Source organism: Capra hircus, chromosome 4 (assembly GCF_001704415.2).
Source record: "Capra hircus breed San Clemente chromosome 4, ASM170441v1, whole genome shotgun sequence".
In the NCBI taxonomy this organism is placed as follows: Eukaryota; Metazoa; Chordata; class Mammalia; order Artiodactyla; family Bovidae; genus Capra; species Capra hircus.
The window spans coordinates 54,992,373-55,009,425 of record NC_030811.1 but is presented as its reverse complement, the minus strand read 5'-3'; the positions used below and the strand labels follow the sequence as shown (position 1 = coordinate 55,009,425).

Below are 17,053 nucleotides of genomic sequence, written 5' to 3'. Positions count from 1 at the left end.
CAAACTACTGTTTGCTAGCCAGTATCCATTCTCTCTCCCAGTTTTCCTAGGGGGGCATACCATCACCTGTGTTGAAGGGTGGCCGTGTGGTTAACTGTGAGCCGAGATGTAAGCAGATGTGAGGCTTCTTTCAAAAAGAAAATTTAAAAAACTAAAAGGAAGGACCTTTTGCCTTCTTCCACTCTCCCCTGAGTCTGGAGACATCCAGATCTCCAGGAAACATTCTTGGACCATGAGTTGACCTTGAGCCTGGAAGTCATATGCTAAGGATGGAGGAGCAGAGAGGGAGAAGCTTGAGTCCTTGGAGAGACCACACGGCCACCATACAATTCTGGAATGCCTCTTCTGGACTTCTTTGATGTGAGAAAAATTAAATTCTATCTTCTCAAAGTCACCTTTCATTGGAGTTTTTCATCTATAGCATACTGAACTCGATCCTAGTTGAGTCAGAGATGGTTTTATACTTACTTTAATTGAAAATGGGAAAAAAGAAAATAAATGGATATCCATGGATTGATTTTCTCTTGGAGCTTTCTGCTTTTGCTCCCTAAAACAGTGGCCTGGAAAGAAAAAGTCAATTGAATTTCATGTTGTGGATGTTCCTGGTTGTCCTCCCCAAAGTTAATCACTGTCAAGCTCCAAGGTTTCTGAAAAGGAGCTAAGATGCCCAGCTCCTGTCCTCAGGTATAACAGGTAGAACGTCTAGGAACTTCTTACAATTGCAAATTATCATGCCCTACCTCAGACTTGGATCAGAAACTCTGGAGGTGGGCCCAGCAATCTGTATTTTATTAACCTCCTGGGTGATTCTGATGCATGCTAAAACTTGAGAACCACTGAGTTCCCAAAAGGAATTGCTCATACTACCAGGAGCAGAGAGCATCACCAGGAATAACTAGGGTTGAAGGTACATTTTACTGGGTCTGGGAGAAAAGAGAGCTGGAATAGTTGATCAATTGGGGGGAATGGATAGAGAAAATTGGATAGAGGAAATAGGATTTAATAAGTGCTCATCTGTACTAAGTCTTTGGGTGATCTTCACAATTGCCAAGAAATTCAAGTCTAAGATGGAATTCAAGACTTTATCTTTACTTCTTGAGTGTGACCTCTCTCTGAGAACAAAACATGTAGAGTCTCAGTGTATCATGGTCACATCGGTGAGAATATTTCTCTAAGCTCTAGGAGAATCATCTGTGTGGACCTGGAGAAGAAAGAGCAGGGGCAACCCCAAACGGCAGAACCAGCCTGCACCCCAGCTGGGGCACACCCCAGCTGGGAGACCTGGGAGCTTTCAGTGAGTAGTCTGTCTGGTTGTAGGGACCCCAGGTAGGTGGGTTGGGATTCATCCTTTCATTGACTTGACTTCCTCAGAGTGGCCCACCTGAACACTGGAGGGAGCTGGCTCTGCAATTGCCATAGATCTCAGGCCTGTGGTGGTAGGCACTTATTATTTCAAGGACTTTTAAACACTATTGTTAAATATAGAAATTCTCCAGCTACATGAGGCTGACCGCCCCAAGGTAGAACCCAGAAAAGTCAAATTTCCAGCCTCACTGTGGAGAGAACACAGCCAGTCTGATGGACTCATGTGAGACTTTGATTCAGACGTGAGCAACTGGAGGCAAGGGGGCTGCATGGGGACTTGACCTTGCTGGTTACCGTGACAGCAAAGCTATTTGCTATCAAAAGTGGTCACTGTGAGGTTGGCTCCCTAGCACGGAAGAGTCATCCCTGGGTTGAGAGCAGCAGTCAACAGCTCTGGCATCAGTTCCAGAAGACGGTAAGGCTTGAGACACCTTTCCTGGTTTCTCCAGCCTCAAAAGAATTCTAGGAGCTGCCCAATATTTTTTATCCTAAACTCTTTTCTGATCTATCAGCCAAAATGATCTCCTGTTGTTAGAAACTAAAAAGTCTAATATAACTATGGACATTGGAAATTGTGAAAATCAATAAAAACTCAAAGAAATGGGGGTTCCATGGATTGCTTATCTGTTCTGGTGGGGCTGATGATTTGAAGCGCCCAGAAACATTAGGGGTTGGGACTCTGGCAACCTGTGGTTACCTATAGTGCTAATGAAGCGCTCAGTACAGGCAATCTTTGGGGATATTCGGGGGCCACTCTCAGAAAAATATATACATATAAAGATCATGAGGCAAGAAGGACTGTGAGGTGAGCTGCTTCCATTTCCGGGAGCCCCCAAAACATCCAAGTGACCTCGATTCTGCTCAGGTTGCATGATCCTTGCAGGTCCTTTTGAGGCCAAGACTTTACTTTTCCAAGTCCACTCTAAGCTCCCTGGAAAAAGCCACAGGACCTTGAAGGCTGGACTCCTCTGGGGGATCAGACTTCCTCCTCTTCCACCTCCCCTCCTCTCGGCCCTCCACATCTGCCAATTACAGCCACCAGGAAAAATGACAAGATATTTATTGAGTCACCTACAGCAGTTTGACATCCTTAAAATCCCGGACAAGGTTGTGAGCACAGCAGTAGCAGTGAGGTCTGTGGGGCTTGTCTTTATTGTGGGAGATGAGACCCAGGCGGGTGCAACTTCCACAGCAAGCCTGAAGTCTGGGGTGCCAGTGGCGTCCCCACTCCAGCCCTCACGGGGCAAAGCTACAGAAGACAGACATAAGACAAGACGCACAAGGCCAAGCATGGACACATCCCAGGACATCGAGTTCATGGAAGGAGAAAGGCAGGCACACAGCCTACTTGAAGGATGTCCCAGATCCTTGAAGGATTCCCATGGGGGTGGCATGGAAACACTGACATCACCCGTATGGAAGTCTCCTCATTCTATCTCCGGAACAACCAATCAGCTGATGGGAATAAACCTGGAATTCTGTGTCCATCAGAGCCCACTGGCCTTCCCCTAACCCCCCCAAGTGCTGGTGGTTTCACAAATGAGGCAAAGGTTAATCCAGGAGGGCTCAAAGCAGTTGACAAACAGCATGGGGTCCCCCTTTCAGAGGTCTTTACCCCAGAAACAGCTCACATCTGCGCAGTTTCCCTTTTACACACCAAGGCATCTCACTTGAATCTCACTCCTGACCTGTGGGTCAGATTGAAAATCAGGTCCTCCCATTTCTCAGATCAAGAAGCAGAGGCCCAGAGAGGATCAGCGCTAGAGCACAGGGCAGGTGGTGAAGCCAGGCTGGAACACAGGTCTCCCGTCATGATACCAACCCCAGGCTCCTCCTGCAGTCTGGAGTCCTGACACCCTCCATAGCCAGAGCCCCTCTCCTGTGCAAGGCTGAATGTTTTCTGGTCAGAAGCTTTATTGGGTGTCTTGTTCTGGCTCATGTGCAGGGCAGGCACACACATCAGCAGGCCCATTTCCCCACTCAGGTTTGTAAAGCATCCTGGGTCCCAACATGGCACAAGCATCATATTAAGCCCACCTGTCAGTGTTTTCTCAGCAGCCCGAGGGGGAGGCTTGACCTGCAGATCACCAAGTTTCCTCCCAGCTCTAGTGCTCTGTGTGTCTCCCCAGAGATACATGAGGAAGGAGTCCAGGCCAAACAGCAGATCAATGGCAGAGCCAGGAGATGCCCAGGTCCCCTGTTCCCGGCTCAGAGCTCTTCCAGCAGGCATCACTGGGCCCCAAGCAGGAATTTATGATGATGAAGCACTCCCTGCTTTGACTCTAGGGTAGCCTTGGGTGGGTCAAGAGTACTCAGAAAATTACAAAGAAAGCCTCTTCAAGCTTTCCTCCTGGGAAGGGAGAGTGTCAGGTGAGGGCGATGAGTCATTACCCACTCGTGGTGGGTGATGATGGACTTGGGAGTATTTGAGGCCTTGAGCCTGGCTCCAGCTCTCTGGTCCTGTCCCCTGGGGAAGTTGGTTCAGGGAGGGCTGGGGGTTAGAGATGGAATGACTGCGGGCCACTGGGTGTGTTGAGTAGGGTCATAGAGCTGCCCCGGAGACAGAGAAGGTGGCTTGGCCTCAGGCATGGTGGGGAGTCATGAAGTCTGTCATGCTGGGAAACACCAGACAGGCCCTGAACCCGTATACCCACACTCCAGCCCCTCACAGGCTCCCTGACAGGCTCAGCATCCTTTACTTGGCGACCCATCTCCCCCAGGGCTGGAGTCTCTCCCAACACTGCCTGTTCCTTGATGGGACAGTCATGACTGAGGATGAGAGATTTCTTTATCCCAAGGAAAACTCAGCCTCCCCTGGACGAGTTCTGTTCTTCAGGATTGCATAGAACAAAAACAACCCCCTTCTAGAGTCATGGAGTCGGATAACTCTGCTCCTCTCCAGCCTGGCCCTTCCCAAGGCCCTTTAGCCCCTCATCCTTCAGCATGATTCCTACCTGTTCCAGGCCCAGGCAAACACTGCAGTCTTTGCCTGGAGCCATTCCCAGTAGATAGCTGGTGTTTTGACAAGAATTTCAGAGATCCAGGGGGCTACACAAACTATCTAGTCTTTTGGCCCATTATACAAATTTGGAAAAAAAAAAAAAAAAACGGTCAGAGAGGGAAGTAACCCTTCGTTACACTATCCCCCCACTGCCATGACCCTGAAGGACAGCTACCTACCCTCCTGGAGCATTCAAAATACATCAACTGTGTCTGCTCACAGGCTGGCAATCATCTGTTCAGAGAGAAAAACCAGCCAGCAGAAACCTGGAGCCTCCATGAGGATGCGGGCTCAGGGCTCAGGTGGCAGCATGGCATGGGGATTCGGGATGGATTTTGTTTTTGCTGTTTTGTGATGATAAATGTATAAAATCAAAGCCTCCTCTTCCATGGTGAAACAGACCTGCTGGTGGGTATGAGGACGAAGAAACAGGGGCCATACTCAAGGGACTGCTCCTAGGATCTGGGGGTAGCTGTTGCCCACCCAGTCGTGGCATCCTGACCCGGCTGGGACACGGAGGGGTCTGCACATGGTTCTGCAGGCACCTGGCCGACGGCCCCTGGCCTGAGCCTTCCCTCCGGCCCGCCAGCTTCCACTCTCAGGGTCCAAATGGAAGGGACAGGTGTCCCTTTTCTAAGATAGGGAAAATATACAGAACTCCCCCCTCCCTCCACATGTAACAAACACAGACACTCCAGAACCATAGGCGATACACACAACAATGATGAGTGCCCTTCTAGCGCCTTGGCTTTGAACCGGAGAATTATTGGAGCACAGAGCCTGGAGAAGGCCTGAGAGCCACCTCATCTCACAAATGCAGACACTGAGGCCCAGAACAGGGAGCACTATGTCCGCCATGTCAGCAGTCTGAGCCCCACTGGGACAGATGCTGTGTCTCTGAATTGAAGCCTGTGAATCCTTCCAACCTGCCAGGGACAGGTCTCCCAACAGGGCCTCAAATGCAAGGTGGCCAGAGGACAGCCCCTCAGGTAATACACGAGGCACTCAGACAGAGGGAAGGGTATCACGAGGCAGGCGCAGGAAGGAAGGGCCACCACATACCCCATCTCCAGCCTGAGTTGCCAAGTATGTTCAGGCAGGGCAAGCAGGCTGGTTCTCCCTCTTTACATGGGGCTCATCTCTAAAGCAAGCACTAAGCCCTTCCCCAGTCACTTCACAGGCCTTGAGGAACAGGTCCCTAAGCCCCCTGGGCCCTTTCTTCTTCATAAAGCCAAGCAAAGCAACATTCCCCATCCGCCCGAACTCTCCAAGCATTCCAGAACACAACCACAAAACAAGCCCACAAAACACTTGGACAGCAACACCACAAGCTGATACAAATGAAGCGGGTCCCACATAGAGGCTATGGCACGCTAGCACTTTCCTCCACCTTCCCTGAACCTGGCTCTGCCCCATTTTAAATTATTAGGCTGTGGTCTGGTAACTTGCGGCTAGACGGTCAGACAGGAGTCAGGGTGCAGTCACTCCTCCCATCAGCAGCTTCTGCTAACAGGCATGGTGGATGGGGTTTCCCACCTCCCCCCACCAAGCCCTAGGACACATTGGCATCCATGCTGACTCAACATCCAGAGAGAAGTCTCTGCAGAGGTCTCAGATTTCGGTAGCTAAACCCAAGCCAGAGGCTAACTAGGGCTCCTCACGGTCCATGAGGGTGAGGGGGCATGAGGGGGAGCCCCGGTCCCTGGACTTGGGCACATGGAGGTGTAAGGTGCTGCAGGATTCACAGGAAGGCGGCTGGTTCATCCTAGTAATGGCTTTGACTTCAAGGGAAATAGGAAAGGGGAGGGCTTAGGGGCTCTGTGTGGTAGGTATGGTTGGGGAGCAGTTTCTCTGAGGCATCCATCTCTCAAACTTCTGCAAGTGATGCCTGGGGACAGGAGGGGGAAAAGGGAAACTTCCAGAAGAGCCTTGCCTACCTTGAGTCAGGGATAAAATAACAAAGATGGGGAATGTCTTCTTTCGTGGATCCCTCCAAGCTCTTTGCATCTAAATTCCACTCAGATCCACTTTTCTGGATCTTGGCAATTTTTTCTTGGGCCAGATGAAAAGCACCAGAACTTTTCTCTGGCCTTAGCCCTACATCCAAACTGAAGTCTTTGATGGTAGATTCCTGGAGCTTTCCCACTGTCTGATGCCCAGGAGCTGGGCACCTGGGCACCTGGACACCAAGATGTTGGGTGAGCATGGGTCTGCCCGCACCAAAAAGCTGTCTGGCCATCCAAGCTGGACTTCCAGTAACCTTGGTGACTGGACCAGGCCTGCAAAGGGCCACGGGGTGGCAAGTAGACTCAGAGTCCACACTGATAGTCAGACATTGCAGGGGGCACTTGTCAGGCAGGCCCCTGCCCAAGGCTCCCAAAGCCAGGTCAGCAGCCTCGGCCCATAGGAGGCCTTCCACTCAGGGTCAGGTGATTACTGAGGCTGATGGGGATGGGGTGGGGTGGATCTGGGGACCTGCTTGAGGTGAGCAGGGACCCTGAGGAGAGGGGGAGGGATGGGATGACTTTCTCAAAATAAAGGAGTATTTACATGTCTGGGGTCAGGGCCCAGGGGCCCATGGTGGGTGGGCCCAGCGCCAAAACAGGGAGGCTAGACAGCCGCCTGTGCCCCGCATCCTTCTCCCACCTCGGGGGGCCAGGCGCCCAGCCCAGGGCCTGCCCGAAGGGAGAGAAGAGGCACAACATGCGTGGGCCGGCGCCCGACCGAAGCCCCAGCCTGTGTACAGAGGAGAGGAGGGGGCAGGGTGGGCTCAGGTGGCCAGGTTGTCAGCCGGGAGGCCAGACATGCGGATCTGGGAGCTGCTCTTGCTCAGGATGGAGAGCTGGGTGCCCCCGTTCACGCCGCTGCTGCCCAGGGACGGATGCCGGTGCTTGAAATCCATGGTGAAGTAGCGGTTCACCTTCCAGCTCCGCCACTTCCGCTTGATCTCCGCCTGCACCTGTGGGCAGCAACTCAGGTGGTCACTTCCGGATGGACACCCTCTCACACCTCACCTGCCCATCCGGGCACCCTGGCCCTCCCAGGAGGGCACGCCCATTAACAGTGGCTGCGGATGAGGATCTCCTGGAGAGCTTTAACAACCCAGATGCCCAGACCATTCCCCTGAACCATGACACTCAGATCTCTGGGGTAGAGCTCCCACATGTTTTAAGGCTTTCTAGGGGATTCCAATATGCTGTTAGGGTTGAGGATCACTAAATAAAGCACCCTTCTGGGTGAACTCCCAACACATTGCTCCTAGTATGGTACATGCAGGGCATGCCCAGTTTCAGACTCCACATGCCAGCCTCCTCCACCCAGCACCTTTGTGTGGCACCAGTACCCACAGCCTCCAGTTCCAGCTCCCACTTCCACCATTGGCCCTGATAAGCTGCTTGGACTTCTTGTTTCTTGCAGTCACTACCTGCAGGGCTCTGTCTGCCACTCTTTATCCTTATCTAACCCCTCTGTCGGAGAAGGCGATGGCAGCCCACTCCAGTACTCTTGCCTGGAAAATCCCATGGACTGAGGAGCCTGGTAGGCTGCAGTCCCTGGGGTCTCAAAGAGTCGGACACGACTGAATGACTTCACTTTCACTTTTCACTTTCATGCATTGGAGAAGAAAATGGCAACCCACTCCAGTGTTCTTGCCTAGAGAATCCCAGGGACAGGGGAGCCTGGTGGGCTGCCGTCTATGGGGTCGCACAGAGTCAGACACAACTGAAGTGACTTAGCAGCAGCAACCCTTCTGCAGGTTGTCTGAGAAAGTCTTATTTCTCAGATACAGAATCAGGGAAGCCTGCCACAGTCATGCAGCCAAGACCCAAGCACTTGGTGCAATGACTTCTCCCCACTCTTCAAAGCCACCCACCCACTCAGCGCCTCTCCCATCTCAGCATCTCTGTTCTGGGTTCTGCTCAAAACATCATCCTAACAGGCTAAAGCAAGAGGCCTGGCAAGGGAGCATTACTAGAAGATTCCAGGCCTCTCCCCAGGATCAATCAAGTCCACTCTACAGGGGACAGGTCTGAGCGGGCAGGCTGGCGTGCTGGGGCAGTGTCGAGCATTGGACAGCTCCCTGCTCAGCACCCCTGCACAAGAGCAGCCTCATGAACTGTAGGTACCATTTCCTGTGGATGGTACTGTAGGTACCATTTCCTAAGGTTTATCTTATGGTGAGCCCTCCCAGGCGGGTTTGCACTCAGAAATTGATGCCTTTATGGAAGGATCTCTGCTCCTGAGGCTGGGCCTCAGCAAAGCAGGAGAGAATCTGGCACCAGGAAAGGTGGCAGGATTGGGGGGAGGCTGTCATCCTCCTCCTGTAGCCACTGGGAGTCTGCGGAGCCCTGGTCTGGAGGATCAACCCTGTGTGGCCAGCCGGTCACACCCCCGTCTGCTCCCCAGCAAGCTGCACCTCCACCGCTAAGAAACCCAAGATCTTACTTACCTCTCCATTCAGAAAACAGTAGAGAACAGCCACCACAAAGCCCTAAGGAGAGAGAACAAACAGAACCTGAGAATGCTAGCAAGGAACCTCCCACGTGGGGTGTGTGGGAGGCAGCAGGAGCAGGGAGTGACACCAGGAAGCAGAAAGATAAGCTGACCGAGATGCAAGCACCTGCCCAGGAGCCTGCAGTAAAGCAGTCAAAGTTCTGCTCCACTGAGACGGCCACACCCCTGAAGCCAAGTGGCTGGTGGCGGCATTCCCTCCCACCCACAGCCCTAGCTTTGGATCCCACATTCCCTTGGTCAAATCCTTCCCATTCCCAAGGGCCAGCTCTGTCCCACTTTCTAGAAGAGGCCTTCCCCACATACCCCAAAGTCTTCTCCAGGCTCCCAAGCCAGCCTGCAGGCCCCCTGAGGGCAGCACTCCTTCAGGACAGAATAGCCTGTCTTTATTCACCACACCTCCCCACTCTGTTGGCCAGACAGCTTTGTACATGGACCGCACAGAACACCACGTGGTTCCTGCTGCCTAGTAGGTGTTTGGCTCTTCTACATATATGCTTGGCTTATATTCTGTGCATTTAGAATTCCTGTGCTGAGAAACAGGAACCCAGGCTCTGACTCCCAGTCTGGGGCTTTGCCAATAAACCCCTCAGCCTTGCCAGGGTAAGAACCTGATCAGGTGAAACAACTGAGTTAAAATGGGAGGAGGGAGAGAATCAAGTCAGATACACAGAATAAATGGGAGGAGGGAGAGAATCAAGTCAGATACACAGAATAACTTTTCAACCTTCGAGGTCAAATACTCCTCTAACGAGCTGGGCTTGGGAGAGGCACTGTATCCCAGAGACATTCAAGGGAGCCAACCTTGCCTTCACTGACCCACTCATGCACCCATCTGATGCGTCACTATTGCATCCTTGCACTGACTCACTCTGCTTCACTCACTCATTTACAACCCTGTCTGCTGATTCCTTCAAGAACGGACTTACTAGTCCTCCAGTTTTCTCATTCCCTGGAACACTTATTTATGTAACTGTTCATCCCCTGTTCAGCTCATTCAGCTTCCTGGGATCAGATCCTGTGCTGGGGATCTCGACCTGGGTAACTCAGAGCTCCAGCACTCAGAGGGGGACGTCAGATGTGGACAGAGAGGTCTCTTGAGGACACTCCACCCATCCCCAGGGCTAATGCTGAGGGAGAGGGAGCTGCTGTCTCCTGTCTCTGATGGCCCAAGGGAGGCCTGGCTCAGGACTCCCAGATGCACCAGCAACATGAAAGCACCCGCATGTCTTCTCTTGGAAGCCTAGAGGGCAGATAGTATGAAGGGCCCTCCCAGGGGTCTTCTAATCTAGTACTGTTTTTCCAGAAGGGGAAACTCAGAGCTGAGTTTAAGTTAACGACTTAGGACCACCAACAAGGTAGAGGTCAGGGACCTGGCTCCCCACAAGCTCTTCCCTACACACACACACACACACACACACACACACACACCACGCCTACCTGGAAGGAGCCCAGACCCAGCTCAAACACGAGTCTCTCCCTCTTGCTGACGTTCTCCGGGGAGAAAGCAAAGACCGTGTAGTGGATTCCAAAGAGTGGGATGAGCAGCAGGGTGGACCTGGCGAGCCGTCTGTCGGGAGAGAGCAAGCCGTCTGCTCCGGGGGCCGCCAGGGCCTGAGGCCGGAGCCGTGCAGGGCAGAGAACCGCAGTCTCAGCCCCTCCTCTCCCAGGAGGAGCCCGTGCCCATGGACGCCCTCAGGATTCTCTCCCAGGGTGTGGGTCCTAGGGGAGATGGTCAACAGAGCCCCAGCTTCCAGAACTCCCTGGGAAGTTCTGGGGAGACTTCCCTCAGTCTGCGGGGTACCCATCCCCCTAGGCCACACTGGTGTCCCGTGGAGCCACTGAACGTGCACAGGTGAGTATGTGATTGGCAGAAACCTCTCTGGGGAGATATGAAGCCCTCTGGAAAAGTGAAGTCAGGGCAAAATCCTGCGGTGGGATTCGGACGGACAATGTGATGCATCCTCAAGCAAAACAAACATTTTTCAGCTCTGAAAGGAAGCTCTCTGCGCCTGGAAAGAGCAGCTCTAGGGGACCACAGAGACAGCCAGCTTCTCTGAGTCTGGGGCTGGCCAGGGACGCTCATGGAGGGCGGTGGGGAGGTGCTGACCACTGTGAGGGGGATGGGCCCAGAGGGTAGAGCACAGAAGGAGACTCATGGGAGGGATGCTAGGGAGGATTTACTGACCCTGAACGTAAACAGCCACCATCCAGCAGGAGGAACCTGCCACCTGGGAAACTGAGTCAGAGGTTGTGAAGATGGCTGTCTGCGGGGGTGGGAGTGGAAGAGAGAAGAGAGAAATGGCCCTAGGGACCTCACTACCCCCTGCGCCCAGCTCTCCTGGGGTTCCTTGACTGCAGCTGGCTCCTAAGCCCAGTGGGGTGGGACCCTGAGGGGATGGGGCGCAGAAGCCACGGGGAAACATCAAGAGGAAGCATGGTGATGTGGGCTCCTGTGGGTCCTGCTCAGGGCAGGGGGCCACCCAGAGGGCCTCCAAGAGTGGGACCCCATCTCCGCCCACCCCAGCAGACTGGTTCTCTTTGGACCTCCTGGAAGAACCGGCCCCACCCTGCAGGTGCAGTCTGCCCCCTGGAGCCCTCTGAGCTTCAGCCTCACCCTCTCTGGCAGACCTCAGTCCATGAGGTGGGCAGCAGAAGATGGGGGCAGCCCTTTGGTCTGGGGCAGTTACACAAGGTGCCCCTCTCTCTTCCCAACCCCAGCCTTTCCGGGAGAGACTATTCCACTGAATGTGAGGGCTCCAGATTTTCAGGAGAAGCAGAGTCCATAGAGTCTGAGTGATGCCTACTCAGAGGGAAAGGATGGGGAAGGGGAAGAAAGAGAAGCAGAGGGGAGGTACGCTAAGAAAGGGGAAGGAATAACCTGGGGAGACCTCCAGGTGGGTCATGGCTCAGTCCTGGGAAAAAAACCCCTCAACTGCCCAGCACCCACCAATCTTCCACATGCTCACAGGTGGCCGCTTCTGCAAGACCTGGGGGTGCCTGGACCAGAGTGGGGGTCAACAGGATCCCACTCAGAGCCTGGCTGTGGTCTTGGAGTGCCCTAGCCTCTCACCTCTCCTCTCCTCTGTCTGTCCTCTCTCAGAAGTGGCTCCTTGATGGCAGGTGTGGTGCCTCACTTATCTGTCATCTACCCTGGCCAGCATCTGCCAGGCATGGGGCCCATGCTCAGAAAGTGTGCGTCCGTGAAGGTACAGCCACACGGGCCTGGGATGATACACCCCAGAGCCCTTGACACTGGGCATGACCTGAGCGCCCAGGTCCTGCTCATCTCCAGGCACCCAGAGCCTCACCCCAGAGGACAGCAGGGAGTGTTGGCTGAAGAATGAAAAGCAAAGTTGTCTGGAAACACAGGAGCATGGACATCTTGAGGGCCCCTCTGTGACCCTGACTAAAGAGGTTACTTTAAAGAGCAGCTTAATTGAAGAAGTTGAGGAGAGAAGGCAGCCCGACCTCCTGCAGTCCCTTTCGCCTCTCCCCAAATGGGTCTGTTTCCAGGGATCTGTCTGTGCAGTTTGACAAGTGAAAGTGTTAGTCGCTCAGTCCTGTCTGACTCTTGTGACCCCATGGACTGTAGCCCGCCAGGCTCCTCTGTCCATGGGATTCTCCAGGCAAGAACACTGGAGTGGGTTGCCATCCTGTTCTCCAGGGGAACTTGCCGATGCAGGAACTGAACCCGGGTCTCCTGCCCTGCAGGCAAATCCTTTGCCATCTGAGCCACCAGGAAAGCCCTAGAAATCAAAAGGCCAACCCTCTCCAGCATTTGTGGTGGCAGAGGACGGGACGGGTTCAGTATGTGAGAAACACAAGCCTTCGAGCACTTCCCAGCCCCTAGCATACCAGAGTGCAACCCAAGGGCCCTGCCCTCCCTCCCCCGCAGCCCTGCGATGGCCCAGAAAGAACGAGGGACTCCTGCCAGGGACCCAGGCATCCCAGTGACTCCTTCTGACAGACGCAGCAGTGGAAGTGGACGAGGAAGGCACTGGGTCTCAGAGTTCGAGGACCGCTGTCCCTCAGAGCGGGGACCAGGGGCCTTGGAAGGGGGACATAAGGTTTGAACCTTAGAACCCCTCCTTGGGGAGTCACAGAATCACGCTATGATCTGATTAAGCCAGAGAGACAGTGACACAAGCCTTTAGACTCTGTCCTCCTGCCCCAAGGAGGCATCGATGGGCAGAAGGGGCCTAAAGAAACACAAAGGAGAGCTTCCTACAACCAGAGATGCCAAATGACAGTGGGATCCCCCACTTAGAGGGCTTTTCAAATAGGGGCTGGAGCTCCAGCTAGAGATGCCTCAGGGTCTAGTGCTTAGGACTCCCTGGGTTCAATTCCTCGCCCTGCCAACCTCTGGCCTTGAGTGAGTCATTTCACCTCTCTGTGCTTCAGTTTCCCCACCTGTAAATAGAGGATAATACAAGTACCCATCTCAAAGGCTTGTGTGGGAGTACGTCACTCTGCAGGTGACGTGTGAGTGAGGCACCTGGGTGAGGGTCCCGTCCCCTGCAGGGGGACTGTCTAAGTGAGTTCAAGCTCAAGGCTCTTAAAAATCATCTGACAGCTGCAAAGGCTGAAACCTGGAGAAGCGGGGGATTGGGGGAAGACCACACGTCGAAGCAGCATTGGCAGAGGCTTCCAAGCTGCTTCCTCCTCAGAACCAGCTGCACCACGGCTGTTCCCACGACGTCCATAGCCCCATCCCCACCACCTCCCCTCATACCCCAGGCCACGGGGTTGCAGAGAACTCACAAGACGCACAGATGTCAACATGCAACAGCCAGGCAAGGGCTCAGGGCTGGAGGCACAGGCTCACTCCCCGCTCTCCTCCAACCTGGGCAGACGGGAGCTCCAGGTGGAGGCAGCAGCAGCATGCGTCCCCCTCCCATCCAGCACACCCGGCCACAGCCACGCCACGCACACTTACAGAGTAATGGTGGACAGTTCTGACATCTTGCAAGAGTGCTGCTGAGCCCGCTGTGGCTTGCAGTAGCATTTCTGCACGCAGCTGCTGGGTGTGACAAGATCAGCATTTCTGTCAGCTGGGGGCATTGGGCCACGAGAAACTGAGGTGGGAACTTAGAGTGACACGGCTCACAGGGAGGGTAGAGCGGCTCGGGGTGTAGAGACGAGCGGGGGCATCACATGGAGGAAGCTGAGGGCCGAGATGCGGTCAGCTCTGGACATAGAAACACACACACCCCTACATATACACGTGTGCACACAGACACACAGGCATACGTGAGCACTCACACTGGGAACCCAAAAGGCGGCGGTGGGGTTCACGGGAGAGCGTGTGTGTTTAGAAGTGGGGCCTGGCTGGGTCTCAACACGGGACCAGGAGCTGTCTCCGGAGTTAGCTCCAGGCTTGGGGCATGGCCTTGCCAGAGATCCCAAGGCAAGAGGGGCAGCTGGAAACCCCTAGAATCTGGCCAGCTGTGGGCTTGCTTGTGAAAGCCAACTGGAACATCCACTGGTCATCCCCTGATCCTCTCCCTCCTCTGCCCACGCCTTCCTCTGACCGAACCTTGAGCACCTCGGCATAGGCCTAAGCGGAGAAGAGGTAGGATGGGTGGACAGGATGCGGATGATAGACACTACACACCCACCAGGCAAGCTGAAATGAGATGAAAAATCCACTTTCTGAGTGGACTGAGTCACACCGCAGCAGCTCAACAGCCACGGGTGGTGGTGGTTCCCAGACTGGAGGCCCTGCACCACTGCTGAGGCTCCACTGCACAGCGCTGCCCAGACTGGAGGCCCTGCACCACTGCTGAGGCTCCACTGCACAGCGCTGCCCAGACTGGAGGCCCTGCACCACTGCTGAGCCTCCACTGCACAGCGCTGCCCAGACTTCTCCACAGAAGTTCAACAGGCAGGGACTGAGGGCTGAGGGGACACCCTTCAGGCTCTGCTCCACTGACTGCAGAAATAAGCCACCTTAAGGAGCCATCCACACGTGGGTCCAGGATGCCTGTCCAGCTCTACCTGCCCCTGGGGGAGACACAGAGCTCTGTCTCCTCAGGGAGGCTCAACTTCCATCTCTTCTAGCCCCTCTCAGTCCTGCTTACCCTTGGGCTGGCACTACCCATTTTTTTCCCCATCCCTGACAAACATGTAAGAGATGGAGTAAGAGCTGTGTCATCTTGTCAGACTGCAAAGGAGAGGCCCATTCCACACACCTTGTTAGGCACCGTGAACCAGAGCTGCTGGTGAACTGACAGACCTGCGGGGGTCTGATGCAAATGAGAATGGATACGCCCAAAGAGCCCAGACCTTCGGCATTCATGGATCCAGAATGTGTGATCCCAGCTCAAGAGTAAGTCTGGAGGTCCCTGACATGTGGTGACATATCATTTAGCTGAAGTAGACATCTGAATCACACACATCATAGATGGGGCAAGCTGAGGTCCACCCAGCATCCTTGCCTCAGTCAGGTGTGTGGTTCTCCTTTAATTAACAACATCTTTCACTTCATGCCAGTGGGTGCTACTAGATTCTTCTACAGATGAGGGATGGTATGAGGCTCTGCTACCCAGACGAAGCATCAGTACCACCTGAGAACGTCTTAGAAATGCAGAAATTCAGAGTTTCAGACCTACTGCCTCAGAATCTGCATTTCAACAACATCCCTAGGTGATCCGCCCGCAAATCAAAGTTTCAGAACACTGTTGGGAGGGAGTCATGTATCTGAGAAGTTTCTTCATGTGCCTCAATGAATATCAAAGGTCTGTTTCGTGTACAAAGAGACAGATGGACACATAAGTATGTTTTTCTCAATAATTAAGAGTTTAATTGGATATTCAGAAATGGAAGCCATTCTAGTCTTCAAATTTATTCTCTACCTTGCCCAGATTGAAAGATTGACTACTCTCTCCTAAGGCAAGTGGCCTCACCCCTCAACCGTGGTCTGGGTGAGCCACAAAAATCAGAGTCAGGGAGCCTGAGAGCCCAGACCTCACAGGTCACTTCATACACACCAGGCTTAAACTCTCACCCCGAACTCTAAAGCTTTAGCTGTTCTCCTCCAAGACCTCTTCTCCTCCAGTTTCCAAGTTGTCCCTATTCTTTCTGGGCCCTGGATACAATAAACATAGGCCCTTCTGATTTCTTTAAATACTACTAAAGGCCATTTAGCAACAAGTAAGCTGGGAAATCACATCCCAGTAAAGATGTGTGTCTCTACGGGGGAGGCAGGGAGGGTGGATCAAAAGTTGCACCTGATGCCTGGGAGGGCTCCCGGGAGAAGGGATAAAGTTAAAGGACCTTCTTCCCAAATATCCTCCTTCCCCCAAACCTCCAGTGACTGTTCAAAGGATCCAATGAAAAGAAACCAAAAGGGAAGAGGGTGGCAGAAAAGCCAGAGACAGGCACGAGAAAAATGTCCAAATCGCTGAAAAGTCACTACAATTAGTGGGGAAAAAAAAGAAACGAAATTCAGTCAAGAGGAAGAGATTAACCCGCGTGGGCTGATCAGCTCCATTCTGATTTGGATCCAAGGGGATAAGCAACTTAGACAAGGATACCGGGTGGAAGCTGCTTGAAGAGCAGCATCGTCGGCCTAAATCAGAGGCGGCAGACCCCTACGGCGGGTGCAGGAGTGACACCCACATCTGGAAGTCAGGGAGCCCTGGCTCCCAGGCCGGGTTCTGCCACAGCTTTGCTGGGTGTCTGCAGGAAGGTCAAACACTGCCATCTATAACTCAGGGACGCAACACATGGGTTCTTCAGACCTTGCTTTGGTCTCAAGCTAAATACAGCCCACGCGTGTTATAGTGCCTTTTGTATGTAAGGCTGCCTGGACTGTAGCCCCCAGATATTAGACAGAGACCCCTGCAGGGGAACCTTTTGTAGGCAGGATCCTTGTCTATCTCACCCTGATCCTACTGATCAGCATAACGCTAGACACATAGCAGACCCACAGAATGTCGTGACCTGAATTGAACATTCCCCATAGGGTCCTGCCTGCTGCTAAGATGCTGTGCCCCGTCAAAGCCTGGCCCAGTCCCCAGAGAAGCACTCCCCACCACACTGGCACTCCAATCAGAAGCCCAGCTAAACAGATCTTGGAGTTTCCCTGCCCTCCCTCGCTACCCACCACCACTGAGGACCTGCCAGCCCCCTGTGCCTCGTGCCTAACCTGTGGCTTGGGGACCTGAGTCCAAG

The 17,053-nt window shown here is 53.7% G+C and overlaps 1 protein-coding gene across 3 annotated transcripts in view; it reads right to left on the bottom strand.

Annotated features, from left to right (window-relative positions):
• Positions 2,408 to 17,053, bottom strand: part of ADCYAP1R1 (ADCYAP receptor type I) — a 61,962-nt gene continuing 47,316 nt past the window's right edge. Inside the window, exons 14-17 of one of the 3 annotated variants that reach the window (XM_018047116.1) lie at positions 13,815 to 13,898; positions 10,316 to 10,445; positions 8,814 to 8,855; positions 2,408 to 7,325 (exon numbers count right to left, since the gene is read on the bottom strand). In XM_018047116.1, coding sequence (XP_017902605.1) covers positions 7,137 to 7,325; positions 8,814 to 8,855; positions 10,316 to 10,445; positions 13,815 to 13,898 — 445 coding nt within the window. In that variant the 3' untranslated portion in view covers positions 2,408 to 7,136. The remainder of the gene's footprint in view (positions 7,326 to 8,813; positions 8,856 to 10,315; positions 10,446 to 13,814; positions 13,899 to 17,053) is intronic. The other 2 variants (XM_018047117.1, XM_018047118.1) reach the window with 2 other exon arrangements.